This window comes from Dermacentor albipictus, chromosome 7, assembly GCF_038994185.2.
Source record: "Dermacentor albipictus isolate Rhodes 1998 colony chromosome 7, USDA_Dalb.pri_finalv2, whole genome shotgun sequence".
NCBI lineage: Eukaryota > Metazoa > Arthropoda > Arachnida > Ixodida > Ixodidae > Dermacentor > Dermacentor albipictus.
Window position 1 is genome coordinate 27,086,037 of NC_091827.1, and position 23,214 is coordinate 27,109,250.

Sequence of the window (23,214 nt, forward strand, 5' to 3'; positions counted from 1 at the left end):
ATGCATCGCATTCCTGGCTTAACCAAGCTAAGCCTGGTCATTTTTTTGCGTTTCGCCACCCATCGAGATGCGGCCGCCGCGGCCGGGGTTCGATGGCGTGACCTCGAGATGAGCAGCTGGGCTATTATATCCGCAGTGGATGGACGTTTACAAACGCTTGGCGAGTCATGTTCCGATGTAATTTCTGGAAACAAAGAGACAAATGCCGTAGTAAATCTTGAGTGTTCGCGGGAGACATTGAGTATAACCCAATTTTCTTTTCACATATGTTGTGGTTATGTAGACTTCCGGCCGCGCCGCATCAAGAAAAAGCCGGCGCGTTTTGACAGCTCTTTCGAACGCATTCCTGCGGCTTAGCCTTAATGGAACAGCTTAGTCAGTAACATTTCGCCCAGAGCCTTCCGTAAACACGACAGTGGAGACCGAAGTTTTCGCAGTGCCTGTTCCAACGAACAGCCAAGACACCGCAACAGTTTCTTCGTATCGGGGCCTGCTCCCAATTAGGCACATGGAGACTGCCGAGATTGGCGTTGTCCTTAAGCCAAAGGTAAAGTCTCGAAATTTTCTCTCGGCACCCGCTTGTAAAGTGAAGGTGACGCAGCACTTTCGTTTCCTCTACTTGCGCAACTGATGCGCAGCATTCGCACTGTCCCGTGAAACGTCTTGTCTGAAGCCGCTTGTGCGTCATGTGCTCCTCTGAGACTCGAGCTCAGCTGGCTATTTACGAGCGATGGTATTTATTTTTTTTTATTTATCACAGTGCCCACAGCGCCAGTTTGGCATTACAGTGGGGGGGGGGGGGAAGGAGGAGGGAGAAGTACATATAGCATTGACAAAAAGCAGTTAATATAGAATACATGAAAAACAAAAGTTACAGATCAGGGCAAATTGCCGACACAACAAAAAGAAGAAAAAAGAAGCAGAGCATAACCGTACATGCGCGAAGTGAAACAAAGTGGTTCTGTTGACGCAAGCACGAAGTATAGAGAAAAAAAAATTGCAAGTCATACGGCTGAATGAAAGGCATCACTTGAAGATAGCGATACAACATCGCTGGGCAACCTGTTCCATCACTGACCGTCTTAGGAAAAAATGACATCTTAAAAATGTTTTAATGTAAAAATGTAACTTAAACTTTGTCTTTGTACTCGCTCGCGTCACGTCAAACTCGTGTTAACCTGTTTCAACTATAGTCGCGCAATAAAGAAAAGGCGGGAAGCACGCAAAAGTGAACACAAAGTCTTAGAGAATCAAAAAAAGAAATTTAAAAACGGACATTATTCGCCGAGTCCATGCTTTATACAGATGGCGCCACAACGCCGGGCCCCATGCATGGCAAACACAGGGTTCGCCGAGGAGCGTGCTTCTACAGCTGCGCCTTGCGAGCCGAAGATCATCATCTTGCCACTCACGCTACGGTTCGTTCAGCAACAGCTCGTAAACCAATGGCAGTGGCAGCACATGAAATAGACCACTTGCGTGTTATGCAGGAAGGCACGGGTCTGGCACAGTTTGGGATCTCCGCGAGGAGGAGGAAAAACGTTTATTGAGCTCTAGAAAATTTTATGAATTTCGCGGAGTCAGATGGTGTCTTCCATCTTAGCAATGGCCGTCTGCCCCTAGTCCAGGGCTCCGCTGGATGCCGCTGCCAGGTGGGCCCGTCGGATCAGCCCTAGTTGGACGTCCTGACGGTCGCTGGAGAGCATTCCTTCCCATTGCTCCGCACTCGGGTTTGGTATTATTGGTGCCGCATTTGTTTCCTGGCAGGCCCACGTTATATGGTGGAGCGTGGATGTTTCCTGGCACCATGGGCATTTGTCAGTGTACTGTGTGGGTTGTATTTTGCTGAGGGTGTTTGAGTTCGGATACGCACCCGTCTGTAGCAGCCTCCAAGCTACGGAGTCCTCTCTAGTGAGAGAGCTATGTCGACGCCCTGTCGACACCCTCTGTCAACTCTGTCGACGCCCTCAGATGAATGAGGTAATGGCGTCAAGAGACCAAACTCAACCCTCGGCAAGACACCAGTTTCATTGGCTCATCTAGATTCATTCTTGGGTTATCGTCACTCACTTGGGCGTTGCTTCGCGGGCGGACGAAAAATGAGGAGTCACGCGGTCAAACCGTCCACTCCTTCGTTCGTTTGTTTATCGATCGTTCCACCCAGCGCATAACCTGCGCAAGTAAGGAATAGAAAAAATATTTTTCTGATGCATAACAACCTTCAACGAAATAGTGAAGTGGTACAGACTTAAGATACAGACTATGCCGCCACCTAACCCGGGGCTTACCCGGGAGGAGGCAGTGTTATACAGGCAATTACAGACGGGGTCCATGCTGGAGACTGACGTAGTGGCCGCGTCGCGGTAAAAGCTTGTCCTCCCTGCGTGGAGGGAGCCTAACCGACTCTGCAGGTATATTTACTAAAGTTGTTCTCTCTCTCTCGCTCTCTCTCTGAAGCATTTTTATTCTAAACTAGTTTATAGCTTTATTCCGGTAGTTTATAAGCATCTCAATATGTGCAATGTGTGCAATGAATGTGCTTTAATATGCAATTTCTTACATTTTGCATTACAACGCAGTTAAAAAATGTCCGCGAAGGATTACTGCATACACAAATAATATCCGAAAGAGGAGACGCGCCCATGACGGGCCCCACAAATGTTCTACAGGAGGACCTGTTTTTTGGCGGCTAGGTGGTGTTTACGTAACGACATATTGCAGAGCGAAGGCACTATCACGAAGACAGAGACTCGCGTCACAAGCGCTGTTTGCGCTTGTGACGTGGTGCTATCTGTGTTGTGTTTGTGATTGTGTCGTCGCGCTAAAATATGGCTAAACAGTTCAATTTCGTTCGCCGGTGCAGAATGAGGCCTTGGAATGTTCGACGTAAACGCAGTCCTTGCCTCAGGAACTGCGACTGTTAGTTTTCCTCTCGGGCTGGGCTGGGTCGGGTCGGCTGTTTGATCTTGTCAGCTTCGTCCATAGATGAGTTGACGCGCTTGCAGAGCGAGAGCACGTCTTCAATATAACTGGTGAAGGTCTCGTCCTGGCGTTGAGCTCGACCACGCAAGCGCTGCTCAGCGCGAAGCCGGCGAACTGCGGGTCGGCCGAAGACCTCAGCCAAAGTCGTCGTGAAAGCCGACCAGGTGGTAAAATCGGCTTCATGATTGCGGAACCATAGGTTGGCCACGTCAGTCAAGTAAAATATGACATTTGTGAGCTTGGCGCGGTCGTCCCACTTATTATGGGCTCTTACATGGTCATATTCGGCGAGCCAGTCTTCCATGTAGTGGTCGTCTGTGCCGCTAAATATAGCCCGATCGCGCTGGCGGATAACGCCAGAGCAGACGATGGCCGGGGGCACGGAAGCAGCAGTCTGGGAAGGTCCTGGTTGATCCATGGCAACAGCTGGTGGTAGCGTCCGACTGCGGAGTTCTAGGATGTCGAAGAGCAACATAGCAGCTCCACCAAATGCAACGGGGGTGTTCGCCTAGCAGCACTAGTTCTAGGTTGCAGCGGTAGGCTTAAACAGGTCGGCGCTATATCGAAACGGGGAAGCAAGCACTCCTCGTCGTCTTCTTCTCATTCACTAGCACCATGCCCACTGCCCAGTGCCTTCAGTACAATTCCATAGGAAGGAAGGAAAAACTTTATTGCTCTATTTACAGCTTTCAGCGGCTAACAGAGGTATTCATGTTTTACTGAAGTCTCCGTCGTCTTGAGTGGTCGGCGCCCCTATTCCAGAGCACCGCTGAGCCTGTCCACTTTGAGAGTGTGTTGCACCAATCCTTCTTGGACTGTGAGCACGCCGCTGGTGAGCAGGCCCTCCCACTGTTCCGCACTGGTTTTTTTTTTCTTTGTGGAAAGAGAAGTTATTTCTGCACTCCCATGTGATGTGATACAGTGTTGGGATGGCCCCACACCATGGGCATGTGCCCCTGTATTGACTGGGAAACATTTTATGTAGGATGTGTAGATTGGAGAATTTTCCTGTCTGCAGCCTTCGCCAGCCGACTGCTTCGTGTGGTGTTACAGATAGGTGGGGTGGTGGATACATTATCCTTTTGCCTCTGCGATGGCTTAGTTTTTCCGCGTACGTTGGTTCCACCGTCATAGTGGTATCCGGGTCCATTGACTGTCCCACTCGGTATGCGAGCTCGCGAGCTAGACTGTCGGCTCTCTGGTTGCCCTCTGTTCCGGTGTGACCCGGCACCCAGAAAATCGTATGCAGTATCTCCCTTCGGAAGCCCTGCCGCGAGGATGATCCGCAGCGCCCCTTTGTTGATTCTACCTGCCGTGCACAATTCCATAGACAACGCCTAGTCCACGCAAGAACGCGTTCTCAAATTCGTTATTATTTTCATTATTAAATGTTCGTGCAAGCCACCCGTGGTCTTTTATACATCATCTCCATTCTTCTGTATACACGCAGATCAGCTGGCAGCCGTAACCACCACCGCGGCAAGGCTCCGCCTAGCTGCTTCGACGTTCGCTGTTAAGCTTCTTGCCGTTTGGTGCATTTTTTTCATTGAAAGAATTCGCCGCTGTCAGCATTGACGCCGACTCCATCTTTGTAATCATCACCGTTGGCTTCGAAGCTTGGAAAGCAAGATGTGCTGCATAAGGTTGGTTCCCGAAAGTCAGCTTCGCCTCAGCGTAGCAATGTTGCCTGGCGAAGCATACGTGACGTAGTAGTGCGGTGAAGCTTAAGCGCGGGAGGGGGCAATGCATTGCACTAACCCCTCCTTTCTGTTTTCTTTTTGAATAAAATAGAGACTACTCCTTACTATAAACACTTAAGTCGTTTTTTCATTCGTTAACATGCTTACTAGAGAAGGACAGCATCGGGCGACATGGTGTCAGCCCGCCTTGACATAAAACAAAGTTTTATGTCACTTAGGGAATTTTGCAAAGCAACTCAGAAAACCTGGAAAACTCAGGGAAGTTACAAATGTCACCTTGGTAGACACAATGATACACGACCGAGAAACACACCTCTATTTTTGTGTGACTGCCGTTATTAGGGAGCTTTAGCTACAGTGTCATAGCGTACCATAAAAACAACCCAGCTCCGGTTACGGTATACTATACATCATTTCTATTCATTTGCATACACCGCCGTGGAACACAACCTCTAGTTTTTGTGGTACACTAAGGCACGTGGGTACGCTATTGCTACGCGTCGTCATTCTGGCTCGACAATCCGGGTGACGTGTGTGTTAAGAGCGAGAGGAAACGTAGGTAAAGACTGCTTGGAGTGGCAGTCATTTTACTGTCCATAGAAGGTAGCGTACTTATAATAGCGCGCCCAGACGTACATACCACCTAATTAGTTGCGTGCATATTTTTTATACGCGCATGGTCATTCATAAGTCAAACGCTACCGGTGGAGTTCATCTGACCCCTTCGTCAACTAAACAATTGCTCGCAAGAGCGTAGCTTGCGATAACCACAAGCACGCAAAGCTAATCAATAGGAGCACGCGTTGTGACATCCACTGTTCGCAACAAGCGGCAGATATTTCATGCGGTGATCTGATCGCGCGCCTGCAAAAAACAAGAAGACATAAAAAGAGTTGAAAAATACACACAAAGAAGTCCTCGCGTCATAACCGCAGGCACAATCCAGCGGCTCGGTAAGCGATGAGTGAACGCATCACCGCGTCTTCTACCAGAAGTCGCATCTGTCCTTGGGACTCATCAGGTCCCCGGTCTTGCAGCGGAATGCGGCCGCGAATTCGGGCATGTTCAGCAGCGGCACGATGCAGCGCGACCGGCCGGCCCAGTAGCGTTTGCCCTTCCTACGTTTCCGACTTCTCAAGTCGCACCACTTGAGGCAGTGCGAAATGAAGAAAGTCTTGTCGGCGCTCAGGTCGATGCCGGACAGCTTCCTGTCCTGCTCGGCGACCGGCAGGCTTTTGTAGGCGGCGTAGGCCAGCAGGAGTCCAGTATAGTCGGCGAAGCCTTCCGAGTCCGTTGTGGTGTCGAGCTGCCTGGCATTTCTTTCCGCCTGCGGGTGAGAAAGCATACACCCCGTTCACATTGAGGAGGAGTTCTAGAGGAGTTCTAGAGGTCTATAGGGGTTCGGTAACCCCACGGCCGCAGAGCGCATACACCGTCGTTCACATTGTAGCTAATTCTCCCTCTTGCCAGCTCCGATTGGCCAGAAAGGAAGCCTCTTGATTGGCTCAAAACGCCGCCATTGGCGGTGACCAGAGTAGCGCACCAGATGTCGAAGTAAGGCGAAAACAAGGAGATCACGCGACATTTGACTGCTATAAACACTACAATAACTAAGTTACACGTTTAAAATAAAAAAAATGGCGTAAGTAGGTCTGTAGCTAACACCCTTACACCCATAAAAGCGTAAGGGTGTGAGTTAGAGACAGATGTACACCCTCTGTTACTTTTAACAGTGTAGATCATTCAACAGTGTAGTGCAATCTCCTACGCAGTCTCTTTTTTTTAGAGCGCAGCTCTTTGGCGTCCGTTCCTGGGTTTCGCGTCGTCGTCGGCATTGTCGTCGGTCTCGTAACCAGCTCCGCCCCCCTTTCATCCCCCCAGCGCTAGCAGTGACCGACTGATACCGCTGGATGCCGCTGACGCCGCTAGAGAGTCAAGATAACGTGACTGCATAGAACACCGTCGCCGCCATGCAGAAAGAGGAGGAAAGGGTCCCCCCCCCCCCCCTGTTCTTGTGTGGCGGATAGGGTGCTCTTCGCCGGTTATTTCACGTAGGCCCCGGCACGTCGACGAATACGTGACCACCTTCCCACGGCTAGACCTGGTTCTTAGCGCTGCGGAAGCGAGGGTATCATATTGTTTGTGTCGGCATCGGCGGCGTTGTCCCTGAAACCAACTCCGCAGCTGGGGTTGACTCACTATCGGCGTCAGCGGCATCAGTCAGTCGCTGCTATCTCTTCCCTCCTTTCTTTATCGTGTTGTCCGCTTGCTGCGCGCGCTTCTGCCCCCATCGTTTGCCGCTAGGTGTACACGCCGCCCCCCTCCCCCCTTCCTGCGAGTCTCCGCTTGTCAAAGCGCCGGCTCGAACTTAATTCCTTTCTTCGCTCCTCCTCCAATGCAACCCCTGTGCGGTGGCAATCAGAGAGCCAGATCGGTGGCGGCGGATCTGTATATGTGCACCGCCCGAGCCGAAATTGCCGCTGCCGTTCGCCCTGTGCGGTGGCAATCAGAGAGCCAGATCGGTGGCGGCGGATCTGTATATGTGCACCGCCCGAGGCGAAATTGCCGCTGCCGTTCGCCACTGCGAAATTATCTGCCAGTTCTTTCTGAGCCATGAGCGAGACGACCGATGGAAGTCCTCCGTCTGCTGCTGCTGCTGCTGCTCCCCCACTACTAACACCGATGTTAGTAGTGGGGGACTTTAATGTTGACATAAAGACAAACAGCAATTTCCTAACACTTATGCGGGAGAACATCCCGTTCCTCTCGCTCGTAACGCGTCCCACGGCTGTGACAACCTCGCGAGGCACTTGTATAGATCTCGTCTTTGAGAATCAAGCATTGGTGTACCAAGTCGAACATATATCAGTCTATTTCTCCGACCACAAAGCTTCCTTCATGACTGTCAAGAACTGTTAGTGGAGTCTTTGTTAAAGGAATACGTGTGAATAATAAAAAAAAATTCTGTGATAGCGCATACATGTGTTGCTCGATTTCTTTGCCTCAATCTATCGAAAAGGTGAAACAGCTTATTTGCTGCGCTCAAATTTCGCATTAGGAAGTAACGTAATCGTCGGTAATTTTTTTTCTTTCTTTTTGCAGTTCTCAACCCTCGAATGGAGTTCGCGCGTCTATTTTTCGGGTCAGTGCGTCCTTCACCACATCGTACTTGAGCTTGACGTAGCGTTTGTCCCACGGAAACGGGTAACTTCTCGCAGCCTTTAACATCTTCGCTGTCGCGGAAGTCAGTACAGCATTTTGAGACTATTGCGATGTATACCAAGCTCGAACGTGGTCCAGCACGTTTTGCGTTGATTTCCGGCGAGGGACGACTCAGTGGCTGTCTCGCGTCCCGATTAGGTCCGGGGCGCGAGATTACCCGCCCCGCAGCGGCGAGAGTGATTGGTCAGATACCGACCGGCGCGGAGACGCCCTTTTCGGCGGAATTCGCCGCCGCCGAACTACGGTTCCGCGCCACTCCGGACTCCGAATGTCTCTGTGGGAACCTGTCTTAAGAAGTGAAGAGAAACAAACCGCAGACGTATATAACAGAGAAAGAGAGAGAGAGCGCAACTGGAAATTTCGGCCACTCAAGAGCAGCGCGAAGCTAAAAACGAAAATTCGAAGGTGAATCGAGCTTCAGGTCTACTCAACCAAAGAACGTCTTACTGATTGACTTGCGGGTGAGGATGGGGCAGAGTCACTGCGCCTGGCACTCTATCGCGTCACTCCTCCCATGAGAAGAGGAGGGAGGTCGGACTTCTTAAGCTTTTTAACGGTACCACCTTCGGGATCAGCCCAAAATTTGACCTTTGATCACGTGTTAAATTTAAAAAAAAATTTTTGGGGTTTCACGGCAAGAACTGCGATCTGATTGCTAGACATGCATTAGTGGAGGGAAAACGTTCATGCTGTAATGCTTGCAGCGTCGGGCTTCTGAGCTATAGGTTCTGTGTTCAAGGGCGACCATATATATATATATATATATATATATATATATATATATATATATATATATATATATATATATATATATATATATATATAATACATCACGGCGAGCAGTGACCCTGTGGGCACACACACATGCGGGTTTCTCAGAACGAAGGCTTCCCAGTTGAAAGTTCGTACGGGCCAGCAGATCAGACCAGGACCAACGCCTTTCAGGGTGACCGCTATACCATCTGAGGCTACTGGGAGGCTATGAGAGATCGAAAAGCGAGGCCGAGTGAATCGACAACTGGAGGCGCAGGTATGCGAAACATATGGCATATAACTTCTACGGAAGACCCCAAGGTGGAGAATGCTCTATGACTATGTCTAACATACATGATTTCATGCAGTTCATAGCACGCATTAAATTGGATCGAGTTGGCTGTGATGTTCGCAGCAAAGAACTGACTCCAAATATAGCGCAGTTCCTTTTTACTCATACGCATGCGTTTCTTGTCAAAGTTTTAAACCAAAGACAGGACTGCCCAATGGGAGCGACGAAAGTATTTTAAGCTGAGGAGGTGCAGGTAATTTGGCCTCCCTCGAACCCTTCAGTCTGAGTTCATCAAGTATGGCAATGTAGAATGGCGTGCTGTGAACCATCGATGATGTGCAGCCGGCTATAATGTTATCCTGCAATGGGCAGATTTCACTCATTCTTCTTGCTCATTGCTCATTGGACCAGAAAAAGTCACTCACATTTTCGTACTTTTTGCGAAGGCAGAGAACTCTTCTCTCGTACTCCTTCATCGTCGAAGTGTTCTTGAAGTTGACTTTCTGTACGTCTTCGTCAAATGTGATGCCATCGACGTCGTAACCGTGCATGATCTCGTGCCCAATGACCTGCACGTGCCGTCCATAGTGTTTTGCAAGCGATCCGATATGATTATTGGGCGACGTCATATGCGCAACTGATTTATGTCGTTGTAGAAATGGGTTGGCACTATTTCGCTAAGCGCATCGGTTCTAACTGTACTAGCTGCAGCCGAGTTTCCTGTAGTGCACGTGAAACACAGAAACGTTCTTAAAGGGACGCTAAAGGCAAATACTAAGCCAAGCTAAAGTGATAGATTAGTGCTCGAGAATCTCTAAGGCGTCACTGTTATCGCGAACAGAGCCTTAATAATCCAGAAATCGAGGCAAATGCAGGACGTGGTTTACAGAATCCCCCGGGACACTCAAGCACTCGCCCGATTACGACAGCACTCCTCAGTTAAATTTTGTCACTATACTACTCAGCTACTCGTTGCAGAAAACATCCTAGTATTGTATAATAAGATGAAATAAAATGCTACTTGTCTCGTTCTATTTCATTTTTAGAAAAAAAAGAAAGAACTCATTGCAATCACCCATGACAACGATGCGGGTTGTCGAAAGGTTTCGTTTTCACTCGACTCTGCAGCACCCACGCTTTCGCGTTTCGGTACTTTCCTGATCGCGTAGTGCTGCGTTGGTTTTGCTGGCTCGCGAAACTCGCACAAACTACAAATAGCAGAGAATTCAACTTGCATGTGATGTCGCGGGACTCACGAACGGTCTACCCTCCAAAAAAATCTTTGCACCCTTTGGTGTGTATCTCTGCCGCACAACAATAATCGTCATCTGCCTTGCTTGCGTTTCCTTTCTTGAAAACGCTGCGCCCGCTACTTTCCTGTCGGGAATGCTGTGTCACGCTGATAACGCGCATGCCGTTCGTTACTGTAAGGTACCGGGCTCGCCACGTTAAATAAAGGAAATGCGGGCAAGAGAAGTGACGTTTATTGTTGTGTGGCAAGATACGACTCAAAGGGTGTAAACATTTCTTAGAGTGTATGCCACTTGACGAAAAAGCAGCTGCAGCGGCGAATCCGCCGTTCTGTCTTGGCTCGGTGCCGCCGTCTGTCAGACGGGGATGCAAAGTGCGGTGATGGCCAATTAGCGGCGAGAATTAGGAGAGGCGCCCTCTCGCGAGTGACGTCACGGCCAGGACGCCGCTCGCTCCGGCTCGCTCGGCTGCCGCGCGCGCTCGTTCCCTTCGTGTATGCTTGGGGTACAGGTGACTCGAGCCGTACGTATTTAAGGATACGTCGGCTTCTTTCAGCTGCCATCCCTTAATCACAGTTTCTTCTTAAAAAGCGCGTGAGTCGAGAAACCTTGCGGCTTGGATATCGCAAGCTATGTAGCGTTAAAGGGGTCTACTGGTTTTGCAATGCATATATGCGCCGTGTCTGTCGGTTATTTTTGAGTAAAAAGAATGTCTGCAAATTCAACACGCGAAGTTGTGTATGATGCCACGCTAAACATTTAACATTCCCTTAGTATTTAGCTATGAGAGGCATTGCATTTTACATGGAAGAAAAATCTTGGTAATTGGCGTTAGCATGCTATCCGATGTTAGAAGGACACTGCCCAGCGAAGCTGTCATCATGATTCTTATTACTCTTGTGTGTTGTTCTATTCAAATGTGGCCATTCATTAATTCGTAAAGAAATAGGCGCGCATTTCTTACGAAAAAGTTTGCTGCTACTTTCATCCCCCGCTGAAACAGGCCTACAAGAAAACGAATTGCTCATGGCTGCTAACATGACGGCGCGTCATGTAGAGTATTTACATAGTTAATTCACAAACACCATAGTAGCAACCACCTGAGAGAAGAGTTTCGTTGTTAAGATCGAGAGCCAATCTATTGAAGTGATGAAATGTTTCATAGTGGCCCTCAGTAGCCTTTATCGACAATATGGCACACCTCTGATCACGTAACGGTAGCAATCGACTGTCGGTATGGCGAGGCACACTATGTCCGCGAAACCAATCAGTTCACTACAACTTTGATTTGAAACCATAAAGCTTTTTTTTTTACAGCGCCAACTGGAATGGCTAAAATATTCTCGAGCTACTACAGCGCAGCTTAGATTGCCTAGAAAAGGAAAATTCAAGCACCTTCTGTCTAACCATGTCTCGATCCAGCGTTCTTTAATTATACAAACGGAGAACTATTTGCTTCGTCGGTACATAAAAGAACCTTGCCCAACTGTAGGCTAAATAAAGTTTGCGCCAATCCAATCGCAAACATTCACAAAGAAAGCACCACAAGCCTTGCATATATTTTCACTTGATTTCTGACCCTGCACCGGGGAATTTCGATATCTTCAATATGTCCCATACTAGTAATGATTGACGCTTCGACTTCTTTCTATCTGCAGCCATGCGGTCCAACAGGCATACTTCAATAAAAAATTGGGCCGAGATTCGTAATGTATATTCCTCAAGCAACAAGCATCAGTAAATTTCTCAAGTGAGTTGAATGTGTAGCACGGAAAAGGGCATATATATTGGTAGATTCCTATTTGTATTCTGTAAATAGCTGTAAGCCTTCATTAACATTACTTGAAATTTCCGCCGCTTAATATAAACACGTGAAGAACCGCCTAATGTTAACAAGCAGTATAGAAGCAAGTGGTGCTTGTAGAATTTAAACTCCAGTGTTAGTTAAGTCCCCGTGTTACTGCCGAGCGTTTCTGTGAAGAAATGCAAAAATTCCATATTATACCATGAACTACTCGTCTTGAGCAAACTTGTTTTAGCGGATTAAAATCAACGTAACTGTTGTAGAAGTCATATATAGCCAGCGTTTGTAACATACTTGTTGCACCGCGGCAGGTATGGTATCATAACTGGATTCCTATATGCTATGTTTTTGCGATTGTCCATCCGCGCATGAAAAACCCGCAATGGCCTGGTCTGCGCTCCTTCGGCTGGCACTGTAGCGTTGCCTTTGAGAGCTGCGTTGTTGTCTAAGAAATTAGCTCTGTGAATAAATGTTCGCAAAGGAAGACGTCGTAAAAATATTGTTGCGGGAAGAAAGCAGGCCCACGAGTGTAAAATAACTTATATTTACAAATGATGGATATGGCGTTCAGGCAACCGCCAGACTTCGTCTTTCTCTAGTCCAACTCAACGTCTTCCTTCACTTCACCGTAACATCACCCTCCCGGTGGGGGAGCTCCGTCCCGGTGCAAGTTAAACAGCCTCACTTATTGGGGGGGACATAGGGCTTGAGCCTGGTGACGTGAACAACATCACTGGTTAAGTTGGGAGGCACGGAAGGCTGACCGAGTGGGGCGATCTCGTAGGTCACGTCGGACAGTTGGCGTAAGATCTGGTACGGACCAGAAAAACGGGACAGTAATTTTTCCGACAAGCCGACACGACGTGAAGCCGTCCAGAGAAGGACAAGGGAACCAGGTGAAAAATGGTGGTCTCGGTGCCGAAGGTCGTAGCGTCGCTTTTGAGAAGCTTGCTAGACTGTGAGGCGATGACGGGCGACATCTCGGGCCTGGGCGGCTAAGTCAATAGCCTCGCGAGCGTAAGCAGTGCTGGGTGACTGTACTGCGGGAGGTAGCAACGTGTCAAAAGGCAAGGTGGGGTCGCGGCCGTACAAAAGGAAAAATGGTGAAAATCCGGCAGTGTCGTGACGGGACGAGTTGTATGCGAAAGTGACGTATGGTAAAGCGACGTCCCAGTCGCGGTGATCGTTGGAGACGTACATGGCGAGCATTTCAGTGAGTGTGCGGTTGAGTCGCTCGGTGAGGCCGTTCGTTTGAGGGTGGTACGCGGTAGCAATCCGATGTTCTGTAGAACAGGAGCGGAGCAGATCATCAACGACCTTCGATAGAAAGTAGCGGCCGCGATCCGTCAGCAACTGGCGAGGGGCGCCGTGGTGCAGGATGACGTCTTTTAGTAAGAAGTCAGCGACATCTGTAGCGCAGCTGGTTGGCAGGGCTCGTGCGATGGCATATCTAGTGGCATAATCGGTTGCTACAGCAATCCATTTGTTTCCTTTGATGGAAATTGGAAACGGACCAAGGAGGTCGAGGCCCACACGGAAGAAGGGCTCTGTAGGTATATCAATGGGTTGAAGCAAACCAGCGGGAGGCATAGCAGGCGTCTTCCGGCGCTGACACAGGTCGCAAGAAGCGACATAACGGCGCACAGAGCGATAAATGCCAGGCCAGAAGAAGCGGCGCCGCAGGTGGTCGTAAGTACGAGTGACGCCCAGATGTCCAGCAGTAGGAGCGTCATGAAGTTGCTGGAGCACGGTGAGTCGAAGGTGCTTGGGGACGACTAGGAGGAGCTCCGGGCCGTCAGGACGAACGCTACGACGGTATAAAGTTCCATCGCGCAAGGTGAACATCCGAAGGGACGGGTCATTGGGCGAGGAGCTTAGGCGGTCCATAAGTTTTCGAAGAACAGGATCCTTGCGCTGCTCGTCGCCAATGTGGAGGAAGCCGGAGAGGGACAGAATACTGATGTCCGAGTCTGCATCGGTATCGTCCGGTTGATCCACGGGATTGCGGGACAGGCAGTCAGCGTCTTTATGCAGGCGTCCTGACTTATATATAATAGAAAATGTATATTCTTGTAGGCGCAATGCCCAACGTGCAAGTCGTCCAGTTGGGTCCTTCAAAGAGGAGAGCCAGCAGAGGGCGTGATGGTCGGTGACAACGCAGAAGCTCCGACCGAAAAGGTACGGGCGAAATTTCGCGACCGCCCATACGAGCGCGAGACATTCTCTCTCAGTAATGGAGTAATTTCGCTCGGGCGTGGAAAGGCGGCGGCTAGCGTAAGCGATGACACGGTCTTGGCCCTGTTGACGCTGAGCGAGGACAGCGCCGATGCCATGACCACTCGCGTCAGTTCGTACTTCAGTGGGCGCAGAAGGGTCAAAGTGGGAGAGAATCGGGGAAGTGGTAAGCCGCTCAATCAGGGTAGAGAAGGCTTTCTCCTGTAGCGGTCCCCAAGAGAAAGAGGCGTCTTTCTTAAGAAGGTCAGTGAGAGGGTGAGCGATGTCCGCAAAATTTTTCACAAATCGCCGAAAATAAGAGCATAAGCCCAGAAAACTACGGACATCGTTCGTTGAACAAGGTACAGGAAAATTTCGCACGGCGTGAACTTTCTGTGGATCAGGTTGGATTCCGGCGGCGTTGACGAGATGACCAAGCATGTTAATTTCACGGCGACCGAAATGGCACTTGGAGGAGTTTAGCTGAAGGCCAGCCCTGCGAAACACGGAGAGTATGGTTGTGAGGCGCCGCAGGTGGCTCTCAAAGTTCGGCGAAAACACAATCACATCGTCGAGGTAACACAGGCATGTAGACCACTTCAAGCCGCGCAAGAGAGAGTCCATCATGCGCTCGAATGTAGCTGGCGCATTGCATAATCCAAAGGGCATGACTTTAAATTGGTACAGACCGTCCGGTGTGACAAAGGCGGTTTTCTCGCGGTCCATCTCATCGACGCTAATCTGCCAATAGCCGGAGCGGAGGTCAATTGATGAAAAGTATTGGGATCCGTGAAGGCAGTCAAGAGCGTCATCAATGCGAGGCAAGGGATAAACATCCTTCTTTGTTATCCGGTTGAGGTGACGGTAGTCAACGCAGAAGCGCCACGAGTTATCTTTTTTCTTTACTAAGACAACCGGTGATGCCCACGGGCTACTGGAGGGTTCAATGATGTCCTTGTCCATCATCCTGTCTACTTCTTTCTGTATGATGGCCCTTTCTGTTGCCGAGACACGATATGGCCGCCTATGAATGGGGCTGGCGTCACCGGTGTTGATGCGATGCGTGACAACAGATGTCTGGCCAAGTGGACGGTCGTCCAAATCAAAGATGTCCCGATAAGATGACAGGAGATGACGAAGAGCTGTTGTTTGCTCGGAAGGAAGGTCGGGGGCGATCATCTTAGAAACATCGTCCGCAGGCGTCGAGTACGAAGGAGTGGATGACAAAGGTCCGTTCGTACTGAGGAAGGATTCAGAGGTCAAAAAAGAAATCTGAAATTCTTCCAAAGGAGTGATATGCGCTATGGCGATACCGTGTGGCAAAACATGTGACGAGAACTCAAAATTGAGGATGGGCACGCGAGCGCAGTTTTCGCGGATCCGAATTAAGGTGCTCGGTAGGGCAATATTACGCGACAAAACCACGTCAGTAAGCGGCGACAGGACGTACTCGCCATCAGGTACGGGAGGACAGGGCGTCAGCAGGACATTTGTAGCAGCCTGTGGAGACAGCCTTGCAAATTCAGCAGCACATAAGCGGTGTGGAGCACAAGTGGTTGCGTCGGCAGGAAGCGGCAGGTCCAACTGTACAACACCGGCGGAGCAGTCAATTTGGGCAGAGTGTTTCGAAAGGAAGTCGAGGCCGAGAATTAGGTCGTGTGGGCAGTGTTCAAGGACGATAAATAGAACAACGGTATAATGGCCCCCAATGGTCACACGTGCTGTGCACATTCCAAGGACAGGTGACGTACTCCCATCGGCGACTCGCACGGTGCACGGTACGGCGGGGGTCAGAACCTTTTTGAGCCGGCGGCGGAGAGCAGCGCTCATAACTGAAAGCTGCGCTCCTGTATCAACGAGAGATCTAACAGGAACGCCATCGACTTCAATGTCCAGCAGGTTTCCACATGTAGGCAGGGTCAATAGAGGATTTGTGGGCCGGGTCGGAGTTGCAGCTTCACCTCCGGGAGCTGCACCGCCTAGTTTCCCGAAGCGAAGCGACCGGTTGCAGAAGGGGACGAAGAGCGGTGAACGAGAGGCGAACGGGACCTACGACCTTGCGGAGACGGGGATCGGCTGGATCTTGGTGGAGCACTGTCGGCGTTGATGTTCCTAGTCGGCGTATAGCGCGAGAAAGTGCGATTGTCGGGTACTTGGCTGTAGTGACTCGGAGACGACCACCGAGGAGGCGACGACCAGTGGTTGCGGCAATGACGGGCGATGTGTCCAATACCGGAACAATTAAAACAGATGGGTTTATCATCCGCTGTGCGCCATTCAGCTGGGTTGCGACGGAGTGGTGGAAAGCTTTGCGTCCGGGAGCGAGCGGTCGGAGAAATTTGGTAGGTGTTGGTATGGCGGACTGAGCAGAGAGATGGAATGCCCAAACTTGCTATTTCCTCCCGAACGACCGCTTGTATAAGGGAGATAGCGGGTACGCTTTCCCGACAGTCTGAACGAACGGGAGCCGGGGCCATGGCCTCAAGCTCACGGCGAACGATGCGCGTTATTTCTTCCGGTCCTGCGGGCTGAACGAACCGCGGCGGGTCTTCGCAAGAAGATGTCGCGGCGGTATTGGGCAACCGGTCGAAAGTTTGAGTGACGCGGCGGCCCTTCGCTTGTTCGAAGCGCCGGCACTCCTTAATAATTGCATCCACAGTGGCACAATCCTTACACATCAAGAGATTGAAGGCATCGTCTGCAATACCTTTCAATATATGGCCAATCTTGTCTGCCTCGGTCATGTTGTCATCAGCCTTGCGACAGAGGGCCAGCACATCCTGTATGTACACGACATAGGATTCTGTGGACGTCTGAGCGCGGCACGCAAGTTCTTTTTTAGCTGCCAGCTGACGACCGACAGGTCTGCCGAACAGGTCTCGCATTTTTTTCTTTGCAAACATCCCAGCTCGTTAGGTCAGCTTCATGTGTGTCATACCATTGCTTCGCAGTTCCCTTCAGATAAAATATTACGTTTGCAAGCATCATTGTAGGATCCCACCTGTTGTTGTCGCACACTCGCTCGTACATCGTAAGCCAGTCCTCGACGTCGACGTTGTCCGTGCCACAAAATGTTCCCGGGTCCCGTGGGTGAGTGAGGATGACCGTGGGCACGGGCTGCCGAGGCGCTGTCGCTTGTGTCGGTTGATTTGCCATTGTGGCAGCAGGTAGATGACGTCCGCTGCGAAGTTCCGTGGTGGTACCCCGCACCTCCACCAAAATGTTGCGGGAAGAAAGCAGGCCCACGAGTGTAAAATAACTTATATTTACAAATGATGGATATGGCGTTCAGGCAACCGCCAGACTGCGTCTTTCTCTAGTCCAACTCAACGTCTTCCTTCACTTCACCGTAACAATATATTTGAGACGACCACTATAAGTATACAAGCAGCGAGATCGAGGGCGAACAAACGAAAACACCACAGAAAGGGCCCGGACAACGCCCGAACTGTAGCAGACGACAGGCGCGAGTCCGTGCCCTGACGTCACGCGAGCGGCGCTCGCAGCGGCCCTGTAGTTCGTTCTCGGGGCTAATGCAACGTCACCACTCCCCGGGTTGGGTGGCGGGAGATTTGAATTTCGAAAAAGCTATTCAGACCCTTCAGATACAATATTCTCGTAAACTATGTCTTAGTACGAAACAAGCATTGCGAGGTTTATGGAAAGGTATTTAAACAGTCCACGTCGACTTAGTATTTGCCTTTATTGTCCCTTTAAACAAACACTGATGTAATTTGAGCGAAGTTTTTTTGTTGTTTCGAAGAAAGCGTGATTTTGTGCCAGATATCAAAGCCAGATATCAAACCATGTTCTGCCGAAACGAAACATGAAGTACTCGAATAGGGCACAATAGATTCCAAATATAAGTCGTGTAATATTTGTTGAATATCCGCATACTCTTTCTACATATACGGCAGGATGCAGGTGTATGTGGTCAAGTAGCACACCGATGGCTTTTATTGTCCTGTGGACTGGAATATAAGAACGTTTTTTATTGTTTGCAACTCAAAGTATTTGGCAATGGATTATAGACTGTGTCATTGTTACTATGACGAACCATGAATTTCCGGAAATAAAGTGAACATTTAATTACAATTTAGTGCAAGTGTACCCATAAACCCTCCATGAACTTGTTTCAAAACATAAGAACGTAACTTTGCAAATTTTTTACGTAATTATTGATGGCGGTTATATCACGTCATAGGCATTCGTCAATTCATTTATTTCAGGACTCAGCACCCAGCGATGGCTAGGGCGATGGCTAGGGTATTGGGAGCGCGAGTCCTTCCCCTGTTGGCAGACATGATTGTGGCGTGGCACGATGGAGATGTGACAGCTAGTGATCAACGTGACGGACTCAATGCTCCACTTAGTTCGCCGTTTTCGATGGGATAATTTTATGCAACGTGGCAAGTCATAGTGTAGTCTATTAGACGTTTATGAGACGTCTATAAGATGACTGCTACAAGATGTCTGCAATATGACATGTACATGACGTCTTGAACGTGACGTCTACGTGACGTTTAAAAACACGTGCACGACAGCTTGGCGGCATTTGCGCAGACGCGGCCTCACTCCCTCTCAGCTTACCTGCCCTAGTCCTCCGTAGTTGAGCGCTGCCGTTCCCTCAGGAAAGTACATGGGCGGCTGCACGATTCCCGCCTGAATCGTTATGGCATTCAAGCCCCTGCCGTACTTGGCATTGGCGATACCGGTGGTGAAGTTCTCGGTAGCGTTCTCTTTGAAAATGCGGCTGGTGAAGTGCCTGTGCGTCTCCAGGTAAGGTTTCACGAAGCCCACCCCAGTGTCCGGGAAAGTCGCTGCGCCCATATGTCAGTCGCAAAAGTGAGAGACAAAGGAAATCATTTCGTTCACGGCCTGCAGACCGCCTTGTAAACTTGTGTATTTACGAAACTCAAACATCAACAGGAGACGCTATTAATTCATTCCCCACGTATACGCGGATATGTACGAAAGCCATTCTCAGTAATGCTAAGAGATGCATTTTAGAGCGGTATATGGCAACATCGTTCAAAACGCGTGTAACATTTGAAATGGGTCCCACTGTCGGGATATTTGTCTTCAGTGCGCTGTTACACAGCTATAAAGTGGTGATACATTTTATTTACCACTATACAGACCCAAATATTTGCCCAATGGTCGGTGTAAATTATACACCTGTTGGTGTGCCGTACGGTAACAAAAGGTAGGTGGAGATTGTCGCAATATATACAGGTTGACCATCTTTAAGTTTTACGAAATTTTTAATGATGGCCTGTTGCAGATGACAAAATTTTAGTCGTTGAGCTGGATTAATGAGAGAGGCGGTCAATAATTGCACAATAAATCGAAATACATATTGAACTAATTAACATAATTAAATGCACTACTTATCTTAAACATACCGCAAATCGGGTGAAGTTCCTAGAGAATGCTAATCGGATTACAAGGGCGTTGTAACTGCCCCCCAATTTTCACAGCATTCGCATTCTTGGTAGGACTGCAGTTGGTTAATAGCTCATATTGTAATTTACGAACCGTAGCCGGTGAGATTGCAAGGCTTGTCCACTTGGAATAAACTTCCAGAATGTCGCCACTTTGAGATATGCGCCATCAAATTCGCCGTAAGCAATGCACTTGTTCCACTTATACTTTCTTAGCAAAGCGCTCTGTTATGCATTGAAGAACAAAAGTAACTAGAATGCCCATGTATTCCATTCTACACTTTGGGAAATAGAGGGTGTTTTTTTTTTCGCAGCAGCAAATAACAAAAAATGCCTGTTGCATATAGCACAATTCTAACCCCTGACCTAAATTACTCGATTAGGTGGCCATTACTTCTACGAGAGGTCAAAACACTTTTAAGTGTTTTCACATTCTCTGCAACAGCAGTTCGTTAACGGTATACTTGACAACACCACTGACTAAGAATAGTATTCGCTGCTGCTAATGGGTCTCAGCTACCAATTGAAAACGCAGTTAGCACAACGAGACACAAACTTTCTGGCCTGTGACACGTGCATCGGAGCACCTCTGGCATAATCCAAAATGGTTTCTTTGATAGTAACGCTACTGACTCACTACTACTACTACTACTACTACTACTACTACTACTATCACGTCACCGTAACCATGTCAGCTGCCGTATTTCCCTCACCAGTCCGCATAGCGAATTTCGGTTATACGTTGGAAGTTGTTGCGTGCCCTCCAGCGAGCTTTCTGCCGCAAGAATTTTTCAAATTGGTTAATAGACGTGATAGACATATTTTCAGTGCCGCGAACCCATGATTTCAGGAGGGGGGCGCCACTGTCAGGACAGACTCTCGCTCCAGTTTCCCCGCCTATAGCCTCCGCAAGCGAAATTCCTTCCCCGCCCTCTCCCGTAGATGAGCTCGAGGATCACGTGAGCCGTACGACGCAAGCACCGCCATAACTTTTCTTTTGTTACAGCGAAAGCTGTATATGACTAGTACCCGTGTGGGCTCGGGAACCTGTCCTTTGAATTTCATACGTGGGCCGATCCCGAAGATAGTGCAATATCGGGCCGACTCGCGGTGGAGGTGAGGTAGGCGTTAAAGGGAAGCTGAAGAGTCTGTCGAATTCAATAAGACACTCATACGGATGCGGGAACCTTATAAACCATGTAGGTCAAATTTGGTTTTTTTTTTCAAATAGGAGCGACGTAATCGTCGGTTGAAATTGCGCTGTAGCTCCGCCCCCCGTCGAATGCTCGCGCTGCTGCTGACGCTGACGATGCGAGCGGAGACCGGAAACCGCGGTGTTGTGACGTCAACTTTAGTGTTTTGCTCCTTCGCAGCCTGCGCGACCGTGCCTGACCGTGCTTGTTTCTGCGTGCGTGCCGTCGTAATCTGCTTCGATCGACCCTGCATTTCTTTGTTGGTGCGTCTGTGTGTATGTAGAGTGGTGGTCAACGTGCGCAGCATCAACTGATGTGGTGGGCCGATCATGCCGTCTTTCTGTGCAGCCTACGGTTGCACGAACACCAGCGGCTGCGACGATGTTGTCTTCCATTGCTTCCCACAAGACAAGACGCTTTTAAGGAAGTGGGAGGCTGCTGTAAAGCGAAAGAATTTCAAGCCCTCAAGAACAACACTGCTGTGCTCCAACCACTTCCGTGACGACGATTATCACCAGAATTTCCACTAGCAGGCTTTCTAAACGCAGCGCGAAAAGATCGGAGCAACGAAAACAAAGACGGCACGAGTGCGGACTGACTGATGATAACTGGTGTTGGAAGGCCTTATGAATACACGAACTCGCCCAAACCTGGAACCTGGATTTTGATTTACTGCGAGCTCCTTCATGTTAGCACGCTGAACGGAAGGTGCATGTTTATTTCCCGCCCTCGACGCAGGTTTCGTCGCAAAGCGCCGCGAATTTTCTATTTGCACGTGTGTTGTAAAACAGCCTGCACGCAGCTACCACAACGCAGTGCAAATGTAGAGTTTTCATGTGCTGGAAGGCCGGCGCACGCCAGGACGCTACGCTCCCCCCGTCTCTCGCGCACAGCGAGAAACCGACCGTCTCACGTAGCCGACGGAATTCGCCGCCTTTACGACTTCGGTTACGAGTAGTGTGCGGATGGCGCACAGATGAAGGTCACTACACGTACTGCATGAACCGGGAAGCTTTTCACGCGTTTGAACCGTCTTTGTAGGTTGCCGACAGCTTTGGACAGCGCACAAATGCCGACGATCGCATCCCCGGTTACGTTCCACGAGGAGGCATGCAGGAACACAACACTGCAGTTGTTTGACCGGAAACGAGCTCACTAGATCGGCGAAAGATCGGCGAGATCACTAGATCGCTTTGCAAAAAACATACTCACCAAAGAGCATTTCCAACACGAGGAGATCCCAAGACTTTCGTTCGTTTTCGCTTTCGTTCTCGTCGAAAGCACTGCTCGCACCAGCATCGTTTGCTTCTTCGAGAGGCCGGCTCTTTGCAATCGGCTCGTACATGTAGGGAGCAACGCCGAACTCTTCAGAAAAACGTAGTCTCTCTAAATTTTCTATTACCTCTTAATTTTCCATTACGGCACCAAACTACCTGGCACCGCGCTTCATGTGGAGCGGCAGCGGTCGGTCGCTAAACTTGACGTCACGGGTCGCCCGACCAATCACAGGCGGAAACGAGACGCGCGAGCTGGGCGTGTTCGCTGCTGCACTTTTCGTCGAAATAAAATATTTTTGCGCTTTCTTTCGCTCAATTTCGATACGATATTCGAATTCGGAGGGTCGAAAACCATTATGTACACATGTTCACTCATTTTTTCTGGAAAACCTTTCAGCTTCCCTTTAAGCACCCCGACCCCCCCCCCATACATGGGCTGATACCGAAGGTTGTGCAATGCCGGGCCCACCCACGGCAGAGGTGAAGCAGGCGTTAAGCCCTCCGTGGGTCCATCCCGAAGGTAAGCAATTCCGGGCCGACGCGTTTCGTTGAAGAGCTTTGACTGTCAACTTTCGCATTTCCATCTTCAAAGAGTGGAATGGTTGTCAATTTTCTCCCCCTCACTTTTTTTTTTCTTCGCGGCGCACTTCCGCTGACGGTCTCGCGCGCAAGCTGTTGGGTTTGTCTCGTTTAACGGCGCACACGATTTTGGACGCTGTGCATGAGAACACTTGACTAGCGATATCAGTCAATGCTACACGGACGCTAAGCAACACTGGAATACGGTATAAAATGGCATAGTTTCGGTGCTAGCGCCTGCGACTGGATGAGGTGCTAGCAAACAGACGAAACGGATGTACGTGACTTCTGCTGAGTGGCTGGCGTACCGCACTTCGTGCACAAAGAAGTTTCTCGCACCCGACCTTCCACGAGGCCTCGCCGAAATGAAGCATGACTTCGTAATTCGTCATGAACGTTTCGGGTGTCTACCTGTCTGCCGGAAACCCCGCAGTGTACAGCCTCTTTTGTGTGTGTGTGTGTGTGCAGTCTAGAGAGGCCCTTTCCTCGAATTGGACCTAGAAA

The 23,214-nt window shown here is 49.6% G+C and overlaps 1 protein-coding gene across 8 annotated transcripts in view; it reads right to left on the reverse strand.

Annotated features, from left to right (window-relative positions):
- Positions 1-4,915: 4,915 nt before the first annotated feature.
- LOC135919267 (neprilysin-2-like) overlaps positions 4,916-23,214 on the reverse strand; it is a 55,851-nt gene continuing 37,552 nt past the window's right edge. For 3 of the 8 annotated variants that reach the window (XM_070521804.1, XM_070521799.1, XM_070521803.1), the window contains 3 exons: positions 18,808-19,037; positions 9,375-9,518; positions 4,918-6,009 (listed from right to left, as the gene is read on the reverse strand). In XM_070521804.1, the coding sequence (XP_070377905.1) occupies positions 5,668-6,009; positions 9,375-9,518; positions 18,808-19,037 (716 nt within the window). In that variant the 3' untranslated portion in view covers positions 4,918-5,667. Of the gene's footprint in view, positions 6,010-9,374; positions 9,519-18,807; positions 19,038-23,214 lie in introns of all 8 variants that reach the window. The other 5 variants (XM_070521801.1, XM_070521798.1, XM_070521802.1 and 2 more) reach the window with 4 other exon arrangements.